General features: G+C 43.9%; 1 protein-coding gene across 5 annotated transcripts in view; it reads right to left on the bottom strand.

The window, feature by feature from the left end:
* The window catches only part of LOC105279153 (protein scalloped), a 142559-nt gene that overhangs the window by 16342 nt on the left and 101028 nt on the right, over positions 1-25189 (bottom strand). For all 5 annotated transcript variants that reach the window (XM_011338731.3, XM_011338732.3, XM_011338730.3 and 2 more), the window contains 2 exons: positions 23118-23242; positions 20156-20294 (listed from right to left, as the gene is read on the bottom strand). In XM_011338731.3, the coding sequence (XP_011337033.1) occupies positions 20156-20294; positions 23118-23242 (264 nt within the window). The remainder of the gene's footprint in view (positions 1-20155; positions 20295-23117; positions 23243-25189) is intronic.

The following is a 25189-nucleotide window of genomic DNA, read 5'->3' as shown; positions in this document are numbered from 1 at the left end:
GAGCGACGGAGCGACGCAATATGTCGAGGACAAACACGGGGGCGAAATGAAACGACAACCGAATTTCCATTCGCCGTTCTTTTTTGCATTGCAAATCGTGACGTAAATTACGAGCATTCGTCTTCCTCCGGGGCGCTGCGAACAACGACGGCGATGAATATTATCCCCCGTCCCTGCCCTATAAGTCCGTCGAGTGTGTACGGACATTGTTTCTGATATAGGTGCACACAAATCAATGTCCTCTTACTTATTTATTCTCACGACACGGTAGATTGTGGCCGTAACGATTACTGCGAAGCTAAAAATAGTGGTGTAAAAGTTGCAAAAAATTCTAACATTTCATTTGTGTCGACGTTGTATGACACAGACCTGCATAGTAAGTATTAATATCTCGAGATCTCAAGAATCATAAATTAAAAAAGATATCGATAACAAATCTTTAAGTACATGATAAAGTGCGATAATATCTATTCTTCGTTTGAACGAAGCTTGATTGAGAAGCTCAATCAAGTAGACCTGACGCATAAAATTAAGGCCTAATTCTATAACGGGGAATGCATCTTAACGTTTTACATTCTCATACATATCCGCTGCGGAAATTGCGCGCGCAAAATGCGCGAATGCAAGAATTCGAGCGACGTCTCGTGTGAGCGACCAAACTTGCGTTTTCTCTGCCGTGGAGATTCGTTTAGGAAATTCGCTCGTATCCGCTGCGGTTCCTCCGCAGGGAACCGCGCGAGATCCTGATGGAGGCTGAGAGGATCCGCGAGAGATGTGCTCGCCTGCGTCATACGGTAACGCAAGCGGGAAGGGGGGAAAGCCGTGCAGGAGTCTGTGGAAAGGGGCACGATGAGGAGCCCGAAGGGGAGGAGAAGTGGTACGGAGAAGCTGAAGCATCGGGAGGAAAATATTCGAGATTCCAGGGGAACCGCGTGATGACTCAATTTCGCAAAGACCGTTAAATGGCCCACTATGAACCATGCGCCACCGCCGGCCGCGTTCCTTCTCTGTTTTTGAAGGCCGAACATTCTTCGCAGGGGGTCGTCGGTTATGCCGGCTTAGGCATCTCCATAGAACGCGACCGACTACAAAGAAGAGCCACCGGTTCATTTGACTTTTCCCGTCCTGTCGTCGTCAGGTCGACCGATGATTCTTAAAAAATTATCGAGCGCATGTTAGCTTGCATCCGTCACACTTTGCGCTTTGCGAGCTTGTGTCGCACGAATTTGTTATATGTGTCGAGCGTTTTGTACCAATCTGCCTAATTTCTCTCAACTCTAAATGGAAATGGGCAATGCGTACGTATGTGCAGTACAATGTGAAACATGTGACAATAACCACGCTGCTTTTTACCAAATTATATCACATTACAAAATTAGTCGGATGTGATTTTTTGCATGACACACGTGCAATCTAACATCGCCAATTTTAAGTGCCATCATCCCTGATTGTTTGCTGCTAAGTGTAATTTCTTCTCTTTCAGCTACGTTTATTCGTGCAAGCTTAGAAGCAATTTATTATCGAAGGAGGTAAGGCCCTTTTTTCACAAAGAGAAGAGCGTCGGATGACGAGGGTAGAAAAGGGGAACACGTAAGGGCCGTGCCCCAGGCACTTCTTTCCACTTGAAGCCGAAGCGAAGATCGATCATTGCCCGAGCATGTAGATGAGATCGAGATCAGCGATCGACATCGGATGTACAAGGTGAGGAGGAGGGTGAGAGAGAGAGAGAGAGAGAGAGAGAGAGAGAGAGAGAAGTAAAAAGAGAGAAAAAGATAAAGGAAGAGAAGAGCAAGAGAGAAAGAGAGGGGAAAGAGAAGCTGGGTGTGCGATGCGACGAGCAATCAACGTAAATCACTTGGCTGATGCTCAATTTAACAAGAAGGGCCATTATGATCGCGAACTCGAAGTAACGAGCACGAGGATAGACCTCTCTCTGTCTTTCTCTTTCCCTCCTTCACGCTTTCATCCATGCTCGCTCATTTATAGCGAAGTGTACGAACCTACCTACAGTTCCAAGTAAGAAGATACAGTTTGTTGCACACGCGCAACGCTATTTTAAGAGAACTCCTCTCCTCTCTCTCTCTTTTCCGTTAGCGTTATTATCAGCTGATTGGAAATGACGGTGAGGGAACTCGCGCGGAAGAAATATGTCCCATTACACGCTCGTTAGTAAAACGCAAAGTGACGCGCGGCTGCTCGCCGAGACGGTGATTCGACGACAAGCGATTTCGCTCGCCGATCCGTCTGATGTTTGCATTAGCACAACTCTCAGACGGTGATTCAACGTGCGCCGTGCTCAGCTAGAAAATCATATTCTCACGCAATCGTCTTCTCATGCTGTGATTACACGAATTATCTTCTTTAGAGATCTAGCCTTTCTGACTCCCAATTTCCCTTATTAGCGCAAGTGATTGTCATTTGAGGGTTCAGGTGTTAATTACACGTTTTCCGGAGTTCAATCTAACTCTCGCGTGGCCTTTTGCTTTGCGCGTTCAATCGCGGCTATATCATCAAATTGACTCTTATTCATCGTCGGCGTAGATCAAGCACCTTGTGGCGCGGATGAAGAGACTGACAACGTCGTGACAACATCGTAAACATATCGTTCTGAAAACGACGTGGTTAATAAGGGGATTTTAAGATCCGCTTGCGGCCATTAACGACGTTAGGTTTAACGATTATCGTTAAATCGCCGTACCTCGATATGAGTCTCCGCTCGTTAGATTTGTATCTGCCGAGTTATTACGTAGTGGGGAAACCATGTGGTCATGTCAAAGCTCTTTTGTAAAATTACATAGAAGCGGAAGAGAGCGTAGCCTGCAATTACACCCGCGCCGCGGATAAAACTTAAGTATCATCTTGCGCGAGAAAGGCCGGAGAAGAATAATACTAAGAAATCGCCCGACGTGAAGTTACACTCGCTATCTCGCTTATTAAGATCTTTTATCTTGTCATTTGCTTAATCGACATTAAGCCATTAAATCGCTGTAATCCTACTTGACGTAAGTTTTCTCCACAATCGAACAATCGCATTTCCCAGGCTGATAAATCTCGTCGTTGGATTATAAATAATATACATGACATAAATGATACATGTTGTCTCAACCGACTCAATTGAACATGGTCCAAGATCAAGGCTACCATTCTTTGTCCCTCCTTGTCGCCAGTCGGTGCAATGATAACAACAATTCTCTTCAATCAAGTTTCGCGATTAGCACAGATATAATCAATAGCCAAGTAATTTGACTTTTACGAGCATCATCGCTGTCTCTCGGCCCTATTTCTATCGGGTATCATCGTTATTGGGGCACGGCCGCAAATTGTGCAGCTACTGGCTGCAATAACGGAGGGCACTCGCTCGAACGACCTTGGTGCTCGGTTGACGTCGTCGAGAGGGATCGCTTTTGACATGTCGAGGGCCCGAGAGGCTCACCAGTGGTCCTCGGGGTATCCTGGACTTTACCACGAAGCACCGTCGCTAATCGATGGTTCACAAACAGTACGCTTCGTGCCGGTCCTTCAGCCGGCGAAGTGCGTTCAAGCTCGTTTGGTCAATTAGCGATTGCCGAACACACCGTGGTCGACTCGGGAGATAAGCACTTGAAAAGGGTTACTTTAAGCCCTGTTCACGCCAAACCGTCGGAAGTGTTTACAGTCCCTGGCTTTATGCTATTATTTAAATTCCTTTTAGCCCTTACGAGAGATGTGGCGTTAATTGGTCTTCAGAAATTAGAACATTTCAAAATTGATAGTGCTTACTTAACTTAATATTCTTGATCTAGAACAGCCTAACTTTCAACAAAAAGATTATTACGGAAAAAATTTCAAAGAAATATTAATAAACAAAAGCTGTTAAATATGGTAATGATAGGATAGATAAGAAAAAAGTATTAGTAGTTCTTAATTCAGATATTTTAGGATAATTGTAAAAGTGTATTCTCTTACTGTGTAACTGCACAAAGGAAACAACTATATGGTTAAAGCAAAAATAAAATATTTTTATATTAGAACTTGAAAAAGTAACATAAACTGTATGAAATAGTATGACATATCACAGTCAAATAATTCAGCATTCAGCGAAATAATTTCTTTACAGTCGCGTCGTTCATTTCACTTGGGCGTCTTAAAGCGTTAACAGAATCCTGGAATTCGTCGCTTTGGAAGTCTTTTTCCCTGTGGGAAGCAACACGACGAAGTCTCGCAAACATTCGCGGGATGAGCGAAGGAAGTCGTCAACTATCTGATCGCGTGAACAACGAGAAAGCCAAGATAGAACCACGTGGCCTCAAAAGGCACCCTAAAAAGCTATATGGGCGTGTATTACTTTCGGCGGCAAGGACGATCTGACGGAGGAAGGGGACAAGAGAGAGGTCGGGAAGTCGATAAGTGTCCTTGCGCCAGAAGGAGGATCCTCTCGCATCTTGACACGGTGACCCCCACCCTGACGACCTCGACAAACCCCTACTACTGCTGCTACTACTACTATTACTATTACTACTACTACTACTACTACTACTACTACTACTATCACTATTATCAGGCAAACCCCGCAACCCAGTCCGCTCTTCTTCTTATCATCCCTGGGCGCCATTCCATCCATCTTCTTTTCTTTCCATTTTCTTCGGCGCTACAGCCACCACCACCAACATCGCCACCGATACACTAAGAGCGACGGAGTAAGCGAGAACAACAGCAAGAGCAAACGCAAGAGAGAGAGGGAGAGAGCGATGCAAGAGCAAGAGAGACGATGTTCACCGGCATGGCACCACCGTATCAGGATCCGTCGGCAACTCCCCCCGTTCCACCGCCTCCCGTATGCTCGCTCCCTTTCCGGGACTCGTACCATCCCCAAGCTCCCGCGCCGACCCTCACCCCCGACTCCACCTCATGCTCTGTTCACTAATTGCACATTCTTCGCATAGTTTCACCATCCCCCGGCCCCTCGCCAATCCTCCCTTCGAGGGAGGAGAGATGTCGAAGGGGGGATTGCAAGCCCTCGACACACAACTACCGCTTCAGTCTCTCTCTCCTCTCTCCTCTCTTCTCTTTCTTTCTCCCTTTTTCTCTCTCTCTATCTCGTCTCTGCTTTCTTCTCTCCCTTCTCGACCTTCCGTCTTCTTCGTTCTTCGTTGGTTCACATGTATCTTGTATTATATGCTCCTGCGCACGTCCTTGTCGACCCGTTTCACCTTGCACCCCTTCGCACGTTACTTCCATCCTGGCGCTAGCATCTCCCTTTCTACTTTTATGTTTCGCTAACTCAGTGAGTCTCCTTCTTCCCCCCCCCTCTCTCTCTTTATCTTTCGTGCGTTTTCGTATGTGTTCATGAAACAAACACGAATAAATGCGTATGTGTAAGTGTGATTTTTTTCAGGATCCACGAACTCAGATTTTACAACACTGTCGCTTGCACGTGCGAGTATCGTGTGTGTCTTACGCTATTGCTAGATTGATAGATGCACATTTATGTATGATAAACGCTCAGAAAGACACTATAGAAAACATTCTACACGTAGAAATGCCTTGGTTTAAGATCGCATGAGAATTGACGTATTTACCAAAGGACGAAAAATTCGAAAAAAACATCTTGAACTGAATGAAGTGTTTCGAGCAAGTCTTGAATAATTTTGAGAGCAAGTTTGAGAGCAAAATTCCAAGTTTTCTAGTTTAATAATCAGCGACTTGTTAAAATTTTAATTTCCTATCGTTATATGTGAAACATACAAGAGGATTGGAACATTACGTTGGCTCTTCGATTCTATAATCATCTTATAAGTAGACCATAGCTTGCAAAACTTATTCACCAGTCGAAGGAACATATATCGTTTCTTCCACGTGAAATTGATGCTTAATATAGAAGCACCCATTCTCCTTTCGATATGAATAATTCACAGCTTCATATAAAACTTTATAGCTTACATCACAAATTTATTTTGTCTTCCTGATAAATTCGAAATCTCGTGATACATTATTTCGAATTTTAATCGACATGAATTTCTACGGAAATTTCATTCTTTTCCTTGCAAATATCTAAACGCTTTACCTGCAAATGTCCATCGCGACATAAGTATCAAATACGGATCTGTTCCATCACGTTTTAGCACACGTAAATCCATCGCATCGCGATATTGAAAGCGATGGGAGATTTATTGCGCTTGCAGCGGATTTCCTTTTATCTTTTACTTGAAACTTTACAAAACTCACAGCAGTAGACAACAAGGATAACGGCAGGTGCAAAGTCGCACACGCGACTCGCGAACATATCGGCTTTCACGCCGGCGACCTTTACGGGCAGAAAATTTATTTCCCGCTTACCGTCGCAACTTATCCGGCCGCCCACCCTCTTTCATTCCTCTCCACATTCACCACTCCACGCTCTTGCCTCTCCGCGACCTTCTATTCAATTTCTGATCGTTCATGGGATAGCGAGAATGCAAGATCACACTCAGCTTCCGCACTTTTCAAGAAGACGAGAGCATTCGCTTAAGCATCATTTCTTTGACGCTCAGTAAAAAGAAAGGAAATTCTTATAACACCGCGCGACGATGTCCACAGTGATACTTCTTGCCAGTATTCATTTCTCCCTCTACGCGCTAGATTTCGGCATCATAAACTGAACAAAATGTCTCCGATCGCAGAATTACCGTAGATGCGAAATCCAAACATACATAGACATATAAAATAGATTTCTATTTTCAAATGTAAGATATTAGGAATTTTATGGATTGTGGATTCTATTGTCGTATCATGTATCGAGGGTTACGCGTCGGCGGATTATCGTGTAAAGTATATCCCAAAGAATAGCACGACACGAGGGAGAATTGCACATTCGCTAAATCCCATTCGCCGCTCTTACGCAACGAAAACGAAGAATCGAATCGCGCCGCTGTTCCTGTACCTTTACGATGCCACCACGGCACCGCCGTTGTTGTTTTCGTGCGCAATTTTCATGATATACAGGCGGACAATTTTATCCCGCCGCGTTAGTTCTGCGGGCGATGCAGGATACACCACGGCCTGCACGCACCGGGTGTCCTCGACAAGAAAATCAAAACTCTTGCTTGTTTGGCACGAACGAGACAAATAAAAATTCGGAGCTTATCTTTCCTCTATTCAATCTCTCTTCTCCGCGATATTTTGTGTTGGTGTTGCGCCATAATGACACATATCTTGACGTTTAAAGCCCAAATGAAATGTCTATCAAGCTGCATTTAAAATTGGAACGTAGCAATAAGAGACTTGGAAATTTCTCAATCTCAGTGCATCACGATTTCGGAATATGCTACAGTGAAGAGCGGTTGTCCTCACGCGTGACACGCTTCCGGGACACCCGGTGTGCGAGGCCGCCGGAAGGCAACCCGCTCGTTTCCAAAACCTGCATATCGGCGCGAGCGGTCCTGCAAGGCGCGCTCGTAAAAGGCGCTCGTAAAATGGAAAGGGATTAAAGCACCACCCAGGTTTCCCTACTCTACGTAAAAGTGGGTGGCGGTGCGCGTGAGGAGTGGGTGGCTGTAGAGGGAGGGAGGAAGGATGGGCGACGAACGCCGAGGAGTATATATTCTCGGATTTACGAGGACGATAAACGGGATTATACGCCTTCCGTAAACCTTGAAACGATCTTTCGAGTGAGCGCATAGTTTGCGTAAGGGCAATGTTTCCCTTCGCCCACCCTAAACCGCCCTTCGCACGGCTATATCTCTCTTTCTCTCTCTTTCTTTTCTTTTTGCGATTGTCCGCTCACCCTGTATCCGTTTCGTTCTCTTCACGCTTTATCCCGCTTCGCGTGGCTGTTTCTCCCGTTTACCATTGCTACGCTCGCACTATCTCTCCATTACGACGTTGCGGTAATGTTACGGAACCCTCGCGGTTTTATTGCCGCGTGTTCTATTTCTGCGGTTTTTGTTCGACCGGAGGCTATACCGTGTCCCTTTGTCGATTTTTCTCGGAAATATGTTTTTTGAGAAGAGTGTATATAAAAATTTATCATAATAAAATATTTATTATAAATAAATTTATTATAAATAAAAAGAAACTATACGTTCATTCTGTAATAACCGTATTTATGTGAAATCGAAGTACGTCCAAGCCACGTTCACACAGATGGATACGTGGTTTGCTTTCGTTCTTCTCTCAATATTAGCCGATGGATTTGCGAACAAATGGGAAACGCGAAATTAAGCGTCGAGTGGGAAGTTGAAACAAACAAAATTACGAAAAAAATCTACTCGGTGAAAATTTTGTGGAAGCCCAAAGAATGCTCGTGGAACACCGCTGTTCACCGCGGAAAGCTGGTTACGAAAATTGCACGACTCTTCTGTCTTATTAATTCTCTTTTTCGTTTCCCAAGTTTTTCCCTGATACGCCATTTTGCAGGCTTTTATTATGTCGACCACTTTATTATTGTTAAAACACCACGTTATCTTTCCGCTTCGTACTTTTATTCAATGAGAGCACGTTACTCCCCTTGTCTCTGCTCATACTTTTCCCTCTTCTGATTTTACAATCGCGTTATTACATTATACCACAATGCGCGCTGTTTTAACGCGAAACTGCATTCGTTTCCCGAATTTTAAGGTAATTATTACTACGCTCGCTTGTGGGACATGTTTAGTCACTTTTACATTTTATCTTTCCTATTTTTTCCCCCTCTGATACCCCGCTTCTCTCTCTTTATTTGCGCGTTGTTCCTCTCGCGTTCCGCATTTTCTCCCTTACTACGTTGCGCTAATATTATAAAATTGTCGCAACTTTATTACTACAACGTTGTGCTTTCGTTTCTCTCTCTTCCTTGTCTGCCATCAGCCTCGACCTACGCGCTTTCAAATATTTTCGCATTTCTTCTTGCGTCACCGCCTTGTTCTATCTTTATGCCGCGTCAAGCTACAAAATTTTACTGCCAACCGTGACTTTTTTCCATTTCTTTCCGTGTTTTATTATAACTCGTTCACTATTCTTGATCTTTCGCAAAATGCACCAATTGCATTTTTGTTGTATTAATATGATATGAGTAAGTTTATGTAATTTTCTTATAACCGTTCTTGGAATCTCTACTTTATTGTTGAGCCTTCTCTCGTCGCAAATATTTTGTCCAACTTACCCTTGACTTGTGTAGAATGCTTTTCTTCTCATATTTTTACTCTTCTCAGTTTCATGCTAATATTAATATAACATTGTGCATTATAGCATCTTTTTCCTCGAGCATTAAGCTGATTAGTGCATCAGTCGTCCGTTGGGACACGTTTTATTTTTACATTGTCCCGCTCATTTAGGTAAAGACCGACAAGAGGCGAGAGCAACTGAGGAAGAGGCAAAATGTCCGCGCAATCTGAATTATTAAGCGGCGAAGGCGGAAGAAGAGAATAGCAATAATCTCGAAGAGACAGCGGGAAAAAAAGGAGCGATCGCTTCGGCCGGCTTGAAGGCTTTTCCCGCGCAATGCTTCTCTATCTCTGAAAGCGAGCGAGCAGAATAAAGACAGACAGAGGGAGAGAGAGAGCGCATCCCCCGCGAATTAATATTCATTACGTCGCGCAGCGTCAGAGAGCGGCTGGCGCTCCTCGCCTTCTGTACAAATATGAAACGACGTACTTGCGCTAATTAAAATACCTGGTCGCTTTCTTGGGCGAAGGCGGCCGGTGGACGGTGCAGCCGAAAGACGAGACGGTTCTCCCGCGCAAAATTAATAGCGCGCAGTCGACCGGCAGCTTGCGTCATCGACGCCTTTGTAAGCGTTTTAATAATCGCGGGGAGATCGACACGAGACGTCGCGAGAGAAAAGCGTGCAAGAAAATCACCGTGAAAATCGACCAGATTTAATCCCGCAGGAAGAATCAGCTCGGAGATGATCTGTTTGATCGGCTACTTGCCTACACGATCTCGCGCGCGGAGAAGAAAGACCGTCTTGGTGATTCTGCCACGTTTCCGATGGGGATAGGAGACGTCAGAACGCCCCAGCGGCATCCGCAAAACAACCAAGACATCGACGACAGCCGGCGAAATGCCGGTCAGGTACAGGAAAACGCGGCGTCGACGAACGCAGGCGGCAGGCAACGACGTCGGATCATGGACGGCTCGCTCGCCCGTTTCCCCGCTATCGTCGTCGTCGTCGTCGCTGTCGTCGTCGTAGTCGTCGGGGAGCTATTATACGCTCGAGTTTAATTAAACTCCGCGAGATGTCAAAGGACTCGGCCATGCTCGGCAAGACGGACAATGCGGACGCAGATTATTACATCCCTCGTCGACCTATCCACTCGAGTGCCCGCGCTGGACCTCCAACAAAGTTGTGTGCGTCTGTGTGTGTGTGTGTCTGGGTTGTGTAGTGGGTGGTTGAACGTGTACAGATACGTGGCAGAGCGTTTCCACTTTGCCCACAGTTACATGTACGCACACGCGTACGCACGTGCGCGTGCTGTTGCGCCAGTCTGAAACTAGCGTGAACGTTTTGCACCTCCGTAAGTCTGCACGTTCGCGCAGCTGATGCAATTATTCTATTCAGCACTAACGCGTGCGTGCAAGCTGGAATATAGGAATCGCTAATTCATAAGTAATTTTATTTAATAAATCCGGTGTATATAAACAGCTTGGTGGATATTTTATTTCTACATGTTGATAAAATATCTCAGTTACTTTGGTAGAAAGTTCAGTTATATATATGTTTAAAAAATAAAAATTGATATTAAACGGTCCTCGCGGATGAACAACTATGAAAATAGATATTCTTTTCCAGTTACATTTTTTTCATCTACATATGAGATCTAGTTTATGAAATTAAGCGTTAATTACTGGAAAATACTATAGTATTATCATTACGCAAACGATACGTACTTAATCGCGAAAGTGCCGTCAACATTTTCAGCACTCGAAACTTGAAAGTACTCGTTCGAGAAGGATTAAGAAACATTGCGCCACATCACGTCTTGGGCAGAGAAAGTTTGATCTCTCGGCGAGTCGTCTTACCCGTCGTCATCGTCGTCGTCGTCGTCGTCGGAGTAAAGTCCCTCCTTGGAGGAGAATCCGCGGTGTCGTGTCAATGCCCATAATTTCACGCTCCGACGGCCGCTCGGTATCGGATTATTGGATCGGATATCGAGGAGGAAGGAAGAAGCTCCCGGTGATCGGCGCTGCGAAAGGAGCGGGAGTGGATGTCCTTAGGAGGAAGAAGCCCCCCCGGGGGACTCCGTAGCCGACTGTACCGGTCGCTTCGGGGAGCATGAAAGAGCGTCGAAATTGCGCTTCCGTATCTCGTTAACGCGCACTGGGACGCGCCACGTGGAATATTATCCGCTCGACGCTTCTTATTTCGCAACCGACACTGATCCTGACCGCCTTGAAAAATTGCCACTTGTTTTTTCTGTTTTTGCTCAACTGCTACATACCGAAGATCCATTTTACTTGAATCGCCCATTCGCAGACTTGAGATCAATTCTGTGGTTTTACTGGTTTACTCAAAGATATTTAATATTGATTTAATATAGTATTTAATATCGTCATTATTCAATATTAATTAAAATTAAAATAGTGTTATGTATATTAACATGGTGTTAAATATTAAATGACATATTCTTGCTAATCTAGATTAATCTGTTTTGAATGCGTTTAATGTTCGGTTACGGCAAGCGCTTTGATTTGACGCTACTCTTTCAAAATATCCTGGGATTCGAATTAACAAAATTTAACGGCCACTTCCCTGTATCTCGTTATGAACGAAATATTCGATATATGTAGTACCGAATAACCAACAAGAGTAATAAATAAATGTTTGAAAGCGGTTTTTAATTTAACTACGTCCGACGATTTCGAAATGTACTAATTTGAGAATGGACAAATGAACGTTTTGTACATGCGTGTATTTTAACGTAATTTTTCAACATGCCTTATATCGCATGCATAAATATTTGAACAGTCTTATTTCCCCATTTCATTCCAAGTATGTTATTAACAAAATAACAGAGATACAATTAACAAATATTATATATAATTAATTGCAGTCTTCCATATAAAAATTGTCACTAAGGAATAATTCCTCGACAAAGTTTAAAACATTATTAACTTTATCGAGGAATTTCTGCAGTGAGCAAAACCGGTATGACTTTTGATATATACTCCTAAATCTCAAAATTCATCGTGCCTGGAGTCGCCGCGTTGACGAAAGGCGACGGTTCCAGAATTGCCGGGGAAAGCGTCGGGGACGCCTGAGACACCCTCCTTCCGCCGGTCAATAACTGGACACTACCTCCACCTTCTCCTTCTCCACCCTCTGCGCCTGTGTGTACTCACACCACTTTCAGCGATCCTTCGACTATACCTTTCTAAGCACTTGTACCGATATATAGGGTCCTATCGCGCCGCAGGAAAATCGCAGTGTATCAATGGCTCGAAATATACCCGTAAATGTTCAACCTTTTCTCATTTCAAAAAACCAATGATTCAGAGAGCAAAAGAATTATGTTTCAAACAGATTTTTACAGCGTTACCTTCTCAGCATGACTCAGGTTTTGATCCTTTCAGACCAAGTTCTGAGAAGATAAATCACGAGCAGGTAGATTATCATTTCATTAGAAACGTTCTTCTTATTTAACATCCGTTAAAGTACACATCAAGCATCAACTTTATATTTTCAAAATTTATTCGTCAGAATTTGATGTATATTGTATCGATTTCGATAGCTGAAACATCGTTTCTCTTTCAGTTGCAAGTTTTTTTCACGTTGCTCTCGATAGCAGCATTATCGTTTGCGTTTATGCGTGCCGATTCTTTGCTTCAGAAGATCAAAGCTAAGAAGCACTTGTGACTATGTTAGGGATATTATGACTGTTTAATCCCCTCGTTACTCGCGGTGATGCACTCTGTACACAACAGTAAGCCTTACCTAATCTCTACGAGCTTTTAGGAGCGAAACTATCTAAATATGTTCCCGGAATATGGCTTTGTCTAAACTGTTCTCAAATAGATGCACCGGGTGTCCCATGTGAAGCGACTTTGGATGCAAGGAAATTTGTGTTAGAAGCAGGTAAGGGTGAGAAAGAGGAGTGAGTGCGTACAAAAAGTTTAATTCCAGACAAAGATCGTATCTCGACCAGCTCGAAATGAGAACAATAGATATAGCTGTATGTCACAGAGAAGCAAGAAATTACACGAATGTGGGTCATTTATTCTTTGTTTTTTTTTGCGTCACGGCATCACACTGGTTATTCTCGTTTCGCGATATGCAACCAATATTTCTGAACAAGATACAAAGCGCGTATATCGTTACACATAGTACACGATGTTACACAAATAGTACCTCGCACCTCGCAGCACAGAACTGATTCTACAAAATTTCTTCTACAAAAAAGCTAACGTTTTACAAATTTTATTTCATCCTGAATGTATAATAATGTCATTTCGCGTAATGCGTACTGCATTATATCGCGTATATTATTTCCACAAAATGCACTAAAGTGTATTTTCGTGGCATGGAAGCATGCCGCGGGATTACGGAAGGAACATTGCGAGGAATCGAATCGATTCGATTCGAATTGGATTGGATCGGATCGGAGACGGAGATCCGAATTTCCTGCGTTTCGTCATTAAGAGCGGACTTTATGGAATAGCGGCATAGCGCTCTCGCATGTGCGGGACGTCGTGTTAAAACGAGTGCGGATTAATGACTGGGCACGATGCGATCGCGTGCGGTGTGCGCCGATTTACGATCGAGGATTCATGGCGGTAGCACGATGCGATTCCTCGGTTGCAACGACGCCCGGGCTCGATGACCCATAAACCAGGATACGACGGCGCACGTAGCGCGACGTACACAGCTCGGCTCCATAAGGCTCGGAGCGTGCGCGATTACGCTACGTACCCGCGAGAGCGCTATCCCATCCGTAACGGGCATCTCTCTACGTGTTATTAGCGATCAGATAAGTGCCGAGGCATACCGTTGTATCCTCGCACGTTCCCGTATCCCGTGGCCTCTCGCAGGATGCCCCTCTTGTATTTCATATCAGGAATAATCCACGTGCGTGCGGCGGAAGACTCCGAAATCGCATCACCGTGCGAGAATCAAATATTTTTTATTATACTAAATCGGAGCATGACGTCTTTGTTTTTCTATGACGCGCGCGAGCACATTTGCATCTCGAAATATACACAATGCGACCTGCGCAAAAGGTTCCTGGAGAAATCATGGTGACAAAGGATTGCTTCGAAATTCGGAATTTGTTGATTCGCTTTCAAGTTCCTTCAACGGATGCAAAAGCGCCCCTGTCATCCTTCGCAGTAAATTATAGCTGGTCAATTAATTGGAGTACCACGGATGCATTCCTGATTCATATCGACAAGAGAGATTGACCAGATTTATCGTGCGGATCACTTGAGCCGAGTAAAGACCAGGTGGGTCTGCGTGCGGTCGATTTATCTGTTTAAATACGACTCGGAGGAATGTAGACTCGCAGTTTGAGTTCAAGCGGCACGCTACCGGCTCGTTTTCATTCATTCGCTCGCTCGTCCGAATCGCTCGCGGCTACCGACACGAAATCTGCTAAAACGTACTCTTGAAGTATGGGAACTTAATTGGGAAGATTATCGTTATTACACAAATATTATGGATTGGTTTCCGGTACAATTTCACCTCCAGATCGTCCGAGATATAATGAAACTATAGCTATGTATGTAAAATTTCACCGATAAATTTCATAAATGCATTATGCAGTACGAAATAAAGCGGATAATGTTATCACGATATTATAATTTTAATGTGAAAATGTAATTTCGGTAAATCGATACTCTTGCCGATCGCCAACCCTAGACTTTCTCCTTTCAACCTGCAACTTTCTACCTTGAATTCTCCGTTCTCGGCTGTCGGCTGATCTCGGAAACGAACGGCGCACGCATTCACCGCACGATTCACGCGATTGATTAATATGCACAGTATTATCCACGTGGACACATTACTTGCAATCGAGAAACCAGTTTACTTCATTATTCCTCCATTATTCATCGAGCTGTACGTTTTCGGTGCTTTCGACCGGAGTCGCGATTATTCTGGACGTATCGCGTGCGCGATGGGAGATCGCGTCGATAAACGAGCGGAGTTTGTGTCACGGTGGATCCGACAGATCGGAAAATCCATTCAAAAGTCCTCCCTAGTCGCTCGAAGGCAGCGTATCTTGGCGGTCGTGTAATATTACTTGGTAAACGCCAGCGGGCGGACGGACGGGCGGATGGATGGACGGACGATTGGACGGACGAGCATAAGCGGGCCAGGAGACGGACGGAGGGAGAGGGACGAGGAAATTTGCAAGAAACTATATTTACGGAGTTCGTTCCGGAACATTGACCCACGGGAGAGACGTTACATCGGTGGAAGCCGCACGCCGAGGTGTTCCGGGAGACCGCAGCGGCGGTTTTTCTCTTTGAGGTGTATAAGCAAGCAAGAACCTAAACGCGCGTTCTCCTCTAAGCGCGCGCGTCTTCTCGCTCTTCGTACCGCGCTTCAACGACGACGACGACGACAACGACGGACGTGCACGACCCTTTTATTTCTGCCGGTTTATTGGATGCCGTGGACGTAAGGGCGAAGGACCTGGTCCTTCGTGAGAAGGGATGGTGTGGTTTCTTTCCGCTCGGACGAAAGAGGACGAAGAAGGGAGAGGGGAAGAGAAGAAGGCTCCTTTTCCATCTCGGCGAAACGGCCACAAAGAATATCGCGAGCTCTCCCTCTCCCTCTTCACCCCCTGCCGCTGTATGCCACAGCTCCGACACACAGGAAGTCCACTTTGACATTGCTTGTGGACTATCGACTGCGCTCGCAAAAGGTTCACGCGGCGAGCGGCAAGCTCGGCGAATTTTCGGGCGAGAGATTTTCGCTGGCGCACGTATCACGGTGATCTCGTGAAGCAATCCTTCTGTAAAGCGCGACGGGTTTATGAGGCGGATCGAGCGGAATTCGGTCCTCCGACCAGTTCTTCGGACGTTAACGCGGTATTGCTCATCAAGGGCAATTAACGGATCCTCATCGAGTTCCATGGCGCTGTCGGTGAGTGCGCTCTATCGACCGAATTACAGTTGTCAGGCGTGACCCATTCTTTTTTCAAACCGCCACCGTGCTGTCACCTCGCTCGTACAATTTTCGCGATAAACCTCCAAATGTTTCGCGACCATCATTTTCGTTAGACTTTGAAATTTACGAAATGTAATATATAAAATGTGATACGTGAAGCATACTTTTCTGGTAACCCCATATTTTTCACTGACTACATAAATACAGGAAAATATCGGTGCATCAAAAACTCATCCTGAACTAATGGACCATAGAGGTTTCAAATTGTCAACCTGGCCGTTGCTCTGTTAATAAATAAGTCGAGTATCTCGACTTTTTTCCTGTGACGGCAGAAAAAATAGGCAATTTTCGTGACTTTTTTGCGAGACATGATAGCATATGATGAAATTTTATTTTGCTGTCTTTAAAATATATATCTTAAACAGGTTGTAAAAAAATTAATTAAAAATATTCATATTTGCTCGTGCAGTATACGACGCCGCGTACCTCCGCATAAAAATCGGAGCTGCACGGACGTTACTCCGTCTGAACGGAATCTCTAAAATAAAAAATTTTGATGTCGTTTTAACCTATATGAGTGTAGTTTCAGTTAAGCGTAGGAATTTTTTTAAAACATGAATTTGTAACAAAATGGCACTGTTTAAAAAATAAAAGTTCGAAATTTAGTCATAAATTTTTTACTTTTTTAATCGTTTTTCAAAAACAAATGGTTTAATCAAAAAATCCATACGCTTAACTAAAGACAATATTGTTATACACATTCTGTCTAAATTGCAAATTATTCAGGTAAAAATTGGCCGAGATGCGCCTAGCTACAAAAATATAATTTCGAGAAAAACGCGTTAAAAATTTTACAACCGATTATTTTATATAGAGTGATTGACTTTCGTAATAAACTAAAGTGTATTCATTCCGAGTGCATATAAGAGGTCTTCTGCTTCAGTGGTAACTTCTTAGGTCTCGCTTCTTGTGCGTTTTTTTAGCAATTTATTCTCACACGTCGCTTTCTGCGCTCGGATCTCGGCAACGAAGATTCGATGCTTATCCTCACGGTGTCGATACTGTGCTACTGTCGCGATTCCATTTTTATATCCATACATTATTCTCAATACGTCCGTGTAACCTCCATTAAATTATTAATTATGCACAAATTTTACTATAATCTTTTAAGCATTAAAAAAATACAAAAACAATCGATTTTGGGAAACCATCACGTGGTATAGACTCTCTTAAACATCCCAATGATAACAATCAACATATTGACATATTATATCTCGCGACAATCTCAGAATCGAGCTGTCTTCACTGTAAAATTATCAATAACTACAGCGTGCTGCACACGTAATAAAATTTCCGATATGATTCTCCTCAATTGGATTCTCTCCTGCATCGCGGGAGAGGTGATCGTTTCTTCGCGGTAAAATCTCGGCGTGGGCGTCAGCGACTAGGCAAGGATAAAAGAAAGAGGCCAGAAAGAGGATGGGACTGGGGACGAGGGAATGGAAAGAGGAGGAGATCGAAGGAGAGGTAAATTGCCCCGAGATATTTAATCCCGCGGAAAGGCCGAGGGATCTCTCTCCTTTATTGGCTCGGCGAGTGAGCAACGACGGGCGAGATAAGTTTCCCGTCGGATCGATGGCCAATCGCGTTAAGCGATTTTCGCGCCTCGTTATCCTTTGTTTCCATCCGGATGGCGGACGGTCGACTGCATCTCGTCGGCGACGACGACGGCAGCGGCAGCGGCAGCGACGACGACGACGACGACGACGACGCTCCTTCGTCTTTCGTGACGTCGAAGATCGATCTTATATTGCGTCGCGCGTGTTTCTCTCTCCCTCCTTTCCTCTCTTTTCCTCTCTTTCATCGTCTACACGAAGAATCGCCGACTTTCGCATTCCTCAATGCCAGGGGGAAATTACCGAGGGGTAAACTGCGTCCCGGAGAGAGCGACTTCTCCCGCTCGTCTTCTCGATAGCGACGACGAGATAGCGCCGCGAGAGCGATTTTCAATTGAGACACCCCCGAGCAACTTTGTACTCCAGAAATCGGTCGTCTCTCTCTTCCCCTCGGAGAATATCCTAAATTAATTAGATATCTAAGAGATGGAGAAAAATCTTTTGAAATAACGTACTACGGATGCGCTAACATCATAATATTTTGTATTGCAAAATATAGAGCAAGAATAAGTTCTTTGACTTAAACTTTGTTTGTATTCAATAATTTTCGAGAAAAAATTCAATATTAATTAGATGTTCAATTAAATTCTTCGCTCTTCAAGTCCTTTAATAACTCGAAATTATTTGCATGACACAATTTGATCATATGACTGAGATACCTACTCACTTGCCATTTAATCTTGAATGTTAAATATTTCATACTCGTTTTCTTCTTATTATACCTGAATTTGTACACTATCATTTTAAACATTCTTGCAAAGACAAAGTAACACAAAGTTCAACAAACGCCACTGTCATCATTACATTATTAAAATTTTCGCGATCGCGAGTTCTCTCGTACTTCGCGCCAAGCGAGAACGAGAATAAGGGTAGCAGCGAGAGAGACGACGTCGCTTCGACATCATTGTCGTCGTCGTTGTTGCCGTTTCCATCCGCCAGTACCGTCGACACGGAGGAGCTTGAATTAAGCTCCATTTTCGTAGAGCGCGCGCGCCGCGATTGAATTGCCACTCGCTTGGCTTTTCGCGCCAAGTGCTTCCGGAAATTAAGCGACATTGTGCCTTAACGAATGGGATTCATGCGAATGCGCGCGGCCTACGTCCTCCTGCCGAACAGCCTGGAAAATTTGCCCACCAAGACGTAAGAATGGAAGAAAAGAATCAACGTACACGGCTGCACTCGCAAATCTAGTGAGGGACGGACGGAGTGAATTTCAGAATTTGTTTACAGCTTTCTCGGCAATAATAGCAGCAACGGTTGCTGAGAATTGTCCACCTTTGCAAAATTATCATAAAACTAAACCAACTAATTTTGATGCTTTTAGTGAAGATAACTTCTGAAAGTTCTTATTTGCACGAAAATGTTTACGAAAAATTTGAAAGCATTCTATTTTATCTCAAACTTAAACATACTTTATAAATATGGACTAGTTTATCCAATTGTAAAAAATTTCGAAATATATTGTTTGTATATTTTTATTTGAGTCATAATTATAATGACTACATTAGAGTAACTCACTGCAATATACGATTTCTATTCAAATGTAATACACATTAAAATTCAATTCAATTTTGTGCAAACCATACACTTGTTGCTCATCATCGGTTTAAAGGGCTTAATTAACATCATCACGCTACGACAACTTTATGTTCGTCATCCATGCAGCGTCGTGTACCAATATTCGAACCAATCACCGGTATAGCAATTATTTATTTATTAAAATACAGGACACGACAAATTCATCAAGGAAGAAAATTAAAACGCAAAGAGAGCATAAAGCGAGGGTTCGTGGCCAAGTCACAGAGGGGGAGCAAATATCCTGCTCCAAAGGTGAGGCGTTATTGCCCCGGTGGCGAGTTCATGGCGGTTAATGGTGGTGGTGGTTTACGGCGGTGGCCACGGTAGAACCGCCGGTCCCGTGTCAGGCAATATCTGGTCAGTCACGTAGACTGACCTCAGCACCAGAGCAATAACGACGTCCGTCTGGACGTTTCTCCGGCGTCGTCGTCGCCTCCGCGTACGTGAAGGGCGAGTGGAGGTGGAGATCGCTGCCGATGATGACGACGTGGTGAACAACGCGCGTTCTTTCCTTGGGCTTTTCTTCGTGGTTGGTCTTATATAAATGCACCGTAACGCGGACGGATCGGTAAAGGGCAGGAAAAGTCTCGTGAAAATGCGAGTATATTTCGATCATTCGTGAAAGCGAATAATTAAATACCGCATACATATAGACACACTCAAGCGATATTAATTTCGTCAATTATTATGACTGTGTCGCTGTAAAATCATATTGTCGAAAAACTGGTTTGAGAGAAAGCAATGGAAATGCATGAAATCACATGTATATTATTTCAATATTCTAATGCAGGCTTGTCCAACCCGTCGTTTTCCATACGACAGATAGAGGAACAGTAGAGAAGGAAATTGTAAGACTCACCGTACATCTTCCCTTCGTCGGAAAGGATGATTTTGCGTCGACCGCATGGCGGATATATGGTAAGAGCTTCTTGAAAGCTCTGTTCGATATCCGGCGACCACACACCCTCCGCGTCCGCTGCCGAAAGGTCCTTCTCGTCCTGGAAAATACGATCACGTAATTTAGCATGGCTCAAGGAAGGGCGGACCGCAATTACGGCCCATTGCTCGCAATTATGCGTTCTTAATTTTTGATAAGACTTTAATGGTCATTGTCTACGACTCCGCGAGAAAAAGAGATAGTTGCTTCGTGTAACTAATTATTTATAAATGCAATTAGAAAATTATTATTATTATTATTATTTACGGGAAGAATCCCTCTAGTACAATATAAAGATTTCACAAGGAATCCAATCAAAATATACAAAAATTGCATCAAATATAATCAATACATAAATGACATAATTACAACCAAAATACTTATACACCTCATATTGAGCCTTACCGGCTTTACCGCTGGGCGAGTAGACGAGGCAATATAATTTTTAACGAATTCTGAGTTATGTGAAATACATCGATATGGGCAGAAAGTTCATTTGCAATAGAACACATTCGATTTATTGGCTTATATTTTCCATATAAAGTTCGATGTAAAGCTGATAAAATGTTAAAATGTTAAAAATGTAATAGGTTCAATCGCTTTTATTTAATTTCGTAAATATCAAAGTTTGAAAACTTACGTTGATGTAAACATGTTAGAATCAAATTCGAGCTTCTATCAAGCAACCTACTAGTTTCCAATTAGAAAATGGTTTTGGTTTCAAGAACTATCCTATTATTGATCCTCGCGCAAATACTTGTCACGTCACGATTATGTTCCGTCGCGTGGGAATGTCTTTGGCACGATGCATTTCGGCGGTTCAAACACGTACGATGCGAGAAAAGTTCATTTATCTCCGATTCTGCCGCTGACCGTACGCGCGCGTACGCGATTTATCTGCCGCATCGATCACGAACGTGGCCGAACCGCCCGAACCACGTAGACCTTCCTCCCTCTGAAACAAAGGATCTCTAAAGAATCGCGAAGCCACGCCTGGAACGTGGCCGAGTGACTGGACCCTCGAGTCTTTCTCTCTCGCCGAATTGAGAAGGAGAAAGATTCGCGTGCTCGCTTATCTTTTCGTTTTTCTTTCACGCGTCCATCGCGTCGAACGATTGCACGACATACAGGGTGATCTCCTAGTTCGATGTGGCGCGCAAGGGAAGGACGTTGTGCGAATACGCGATACACGGGAATCCCGTAGTAATCCGGGGTACTCGTCGGAACTGGAATTTCAACGAATCGAGAACCTCCGTGCCGCACGAAGAGCTGAGAAACGAACGATTATCCTGAGCGTTTAGATACCGAGAAGTGCGGAAAGGGTGCGAGGAAGCAAGCTTGTTCCTTCCGAGAACCCTAGTCACGTTCGCCACGTTCGATATAATATCGTCGAGCACGCAATCCAGAACGGGTGACTCTCCGGATGGTACAAAAAATTCCTCGATTTGATCTCAAACGCTTTGATCGAGGAGTAGATCAACGATAAACGCTACTGCGAAACGATATTTCGCTCGTTTGAATTGCTGCATCATTGCAAGAATATTAAATAAAAACGAAATGTTATTTCTAGTTCTATATAATATTATATGTTGCAAGTAAATAAAATGAATAATTAAAATAATTATAATAATTATATAAAGAATAATAATTAAATAATAATAAATAATAAAATAATAAAGCATCTAAATATGTCCAGAGAAATTATGTGTAAAAATTTATAAGATAAAAATGAGAAAATAAAATTATAAAATTATTCAGCTTTGAAATTGTCTCGTACATCTAACGCAAATCAATCTAATTTGCATCTGCTAAGCTTAACAAATTGATGCTTAAGTAATCCCGTGAATTTTCATGACTCTTTAGTATTCAAGATGCTGTTTTACAGTACTAGTTTTTTTAGTAAAGTATATATATGTATGCAAATGTAGACTCGTTAAGTAAATTAAAAAACGCGGAAGCAGTTTGATAAGTTTAAATAAATCAATAAAATGTCGAAGAAATATGTTAAATATGTTAAACTTTCATTCAAATTTGCGGTGGTTTCGGAACCAAATAGAATAACGTTACCGAGTTTTCGATGTTTGACCAGATCTTCAAAAATGCATACTTGCATGTCCAGCTGCACTCACTCGTCTCCAACATCCGCGATTAGTAAGTTTCTACCTGATCCTGATCCTGATCGACAAGAAGCGCGAATGGCTAGTTAGATTTTGCGGGTGTGGATGATTACGTGAAGACGTTCCATTGCCGTTCACGAGCGAGCGGCGTTTGATAAGAACAAAACCTCCAGACCAATCGAGGATAGCTATGCCATGACTAGTGGAGTGGAGTTCGTGCTCGTACCTCGAAAATGATAGTTTTAATAATCGACCGATCGTTTGTTTGAGATGCATTTCATCGACGATGAGAAACGCAATTGTATTTGATCATAATAGCGTGAAGAGCAAAATTGAAGAGCGTACATTAAATAAAAAAACGTTATACTTTTCTTTAGACGTTTAAAAAATTCTTCATCACACGGCAAGAAATAAATTTCATTATTCAAAAAATTTCGAATTAAATCTTATCTCGCGGCTCAGATAAGAAAATCGTTATTATCGATCGTTAAATTATGTCTATGCCGTTACGCTTTGCCGCGTAAAATTTCACTCATTGTCAGCTCGATCTAAATTTTCACATGAAGCGGTAGCATTTCCGGCATGATAACGTCGCTTCTACCATGAAAGTCCGAAGGCTCTCTTTCCTTGACAGAGGTAAACGCGAGCCGGAAAAAGTTCGTCCCCTCGAACTCGGGTCGACGAGCTAATTGAAGGGAAAAAGGGTGCGACTGCACTCGTAGCTCCGGCGTCGCTGTTTTTAATTGAAGACAGCACAGTCGACTTACATCGCTAATGTCGCCAACGTCGAGGTTCTTCGTATCCGAGCCGGAGCCGTTGGCATCGGGCGGCGGCCCGGAACTCGCGGGGGTCCACGGAGTGGAAATGGTGTCGGCTGCAGCCACCGCACTGCCTGCAACAAACAAGAGAGATCTCGGTTTATTAACTTTCCTCGGAAAAATGCCAGTACCAAGCTGCCGCTCGTGATCTAGAATTACCGAGCTAAGACCGATCTTTATTTTGTGCAAAAAGTTTCAAGCAAGATATAACAGGCAGAAAAAGAGAGAAAAAGCACTCACCAAATTACCTTTTCACAGAAGCTATCCTACAAATTATTTTTGTATTATTTAGAAATTAAAGCGTATGTCTATGCTTAAAGTATAAGAATGAGAATAATGTATGCGATGACAGAAGTTGACTGAGCAGAATAAAGAATGATACACATATATAGTGAGGAAAAATAACAACCTACTGATGTGATTGCTTCTACTGCAAAACACTATTAAAATACATGTAATGATTTCAATGATACTCTTCGACAATAACACATTATAATTTTAATATTAATATTATTAATTTGAATGAATTTTTCATATGAAGACACGTATGTCCCAATGGGAAAGGCCGATATAATCACGAGATAAGAGAGTAGCAAGAATTTCTGTGGTCTTCTTCATGACAGCAGAATCATTACAGCGCTTTCGGCGCGCCTCGTGTGTGCATTCCCAATTTCGCGAGCGTTATTATTTCTAACAATGTCCGTGGTGGAATAACGAATTAATTCCGCTGACCATCGTGCGGGCGAGCTCGTTTTCGACGATGGAATATTATTCTATCGGATTATAGTCGCGCGCGCGGAGCGAGCGGCCGCCGATGGGAGGTGAGGACACGGCAGAAAAATCAGCACGTGAAAAATCGCGGTCGCGAACGGGGTGGCGAGGGATGAACGAGGGGGAACGCGGTGACGGTAGTCGGCCGCCGATCTACTGCTCGTCCGGAGCAACAAGTGTTCGCTGATATCGCGTATCAGTGCCACGGCGGACGGTGGGGGTAGCTCGTAGGCGGTACACTCCGCCTACCGGGGGTGGAGTGTGTGTGTTAAGCCCCCGGAAAAGACCCCTACCCCCGACCGAGCTCGCACCGCCGCCGGTGGCGGTGCAAATCCCGATCCCGTGGCAACACAACCACCCCCGGGTGCCGAAAGCCGAGAGCGTGCTGCCCCGTCGTCGACCCCTTTCTGGCTCCCTGGCATCCTCTGCACCATCACCGTTCCCCCTCTCCCAGCCCCGTGCCCCCCCCCTCTCCCCCGTGGCATTCGTCGTGATGACGAAATTCATCGGAGAAACATTCACGGAGATCCAACGCGCGCATGTGCCGGCCGTTTCCCGGCACTCTCGGGGGAATCAAGACGGATAATTGTTAATTATACGCAGATATTCATGTTACGCGCTCTACTGCGTGGATTCGTGGGCAGGGGGTAAGAATGGGAGAGGTAAAGAGAGAAAGAGGGAGAACTGGAATCGGGCTCACCAGGTTACAGCGGTGAACTAATTATCGAGTGTCTTTCTGCAAAGAGCGGTCAGTCATGACAAGGGATGTCATTGAGGGACATTGTTACTCAACGATGTATCATGATATGTTTCATCTGAAACAACCTGTATGTTTAACTAAAATGTTCCCCTGCACTTGAAGCTCGTCTTCAGGCTTGTTTCGTCGTCGAGTCCCGAGTTCAAGTTGAAATGATCGTTTTCAAGATATTATAGCAGCAAGTGTCTCGACATGCCGTCGTTTGCTTCCAGAATTGGCTGGAATACGCTGACACTGTCTGACCCGTAGACCAACGGCGGTTACTGATACACAGAGAGAAGGAGAAAGGGAGATATGGGGGCAGAGTTGAATCTCGGTATATTCGTGCTCCCCGTGAAAATGCGCGGGTAACCCGCAATCATCCGGCGGGCTAACGGTGTATATACGTGTGTTCGCGAGTGCAATATGCAGCCTGAAAATGAGCGGCGGCTTAATAGAGACGCGTACGTACTCTCGCACGTGTATGTACGCGGAAACGGCAGGGGACGCCTGA

This window comes from Ooceraea biroi, chromosome 2 (assembly GCF_003672135.1).
Source record: "Ooceraea biroi isolate clonal line C1 chromosome 2, Obir_v5.4, whole genome shotgun sequence".
NCBI lineage: Eukaryota > Metazoa > Arthropoda > Insecta > Hymenoptera > Formicidae > Ooceraea > Ooceraea biroi.
Note: the sequence above shows the minus strand (reverse complement) of the source record. Positions and strands in the feature narration are given on the sequence as shown.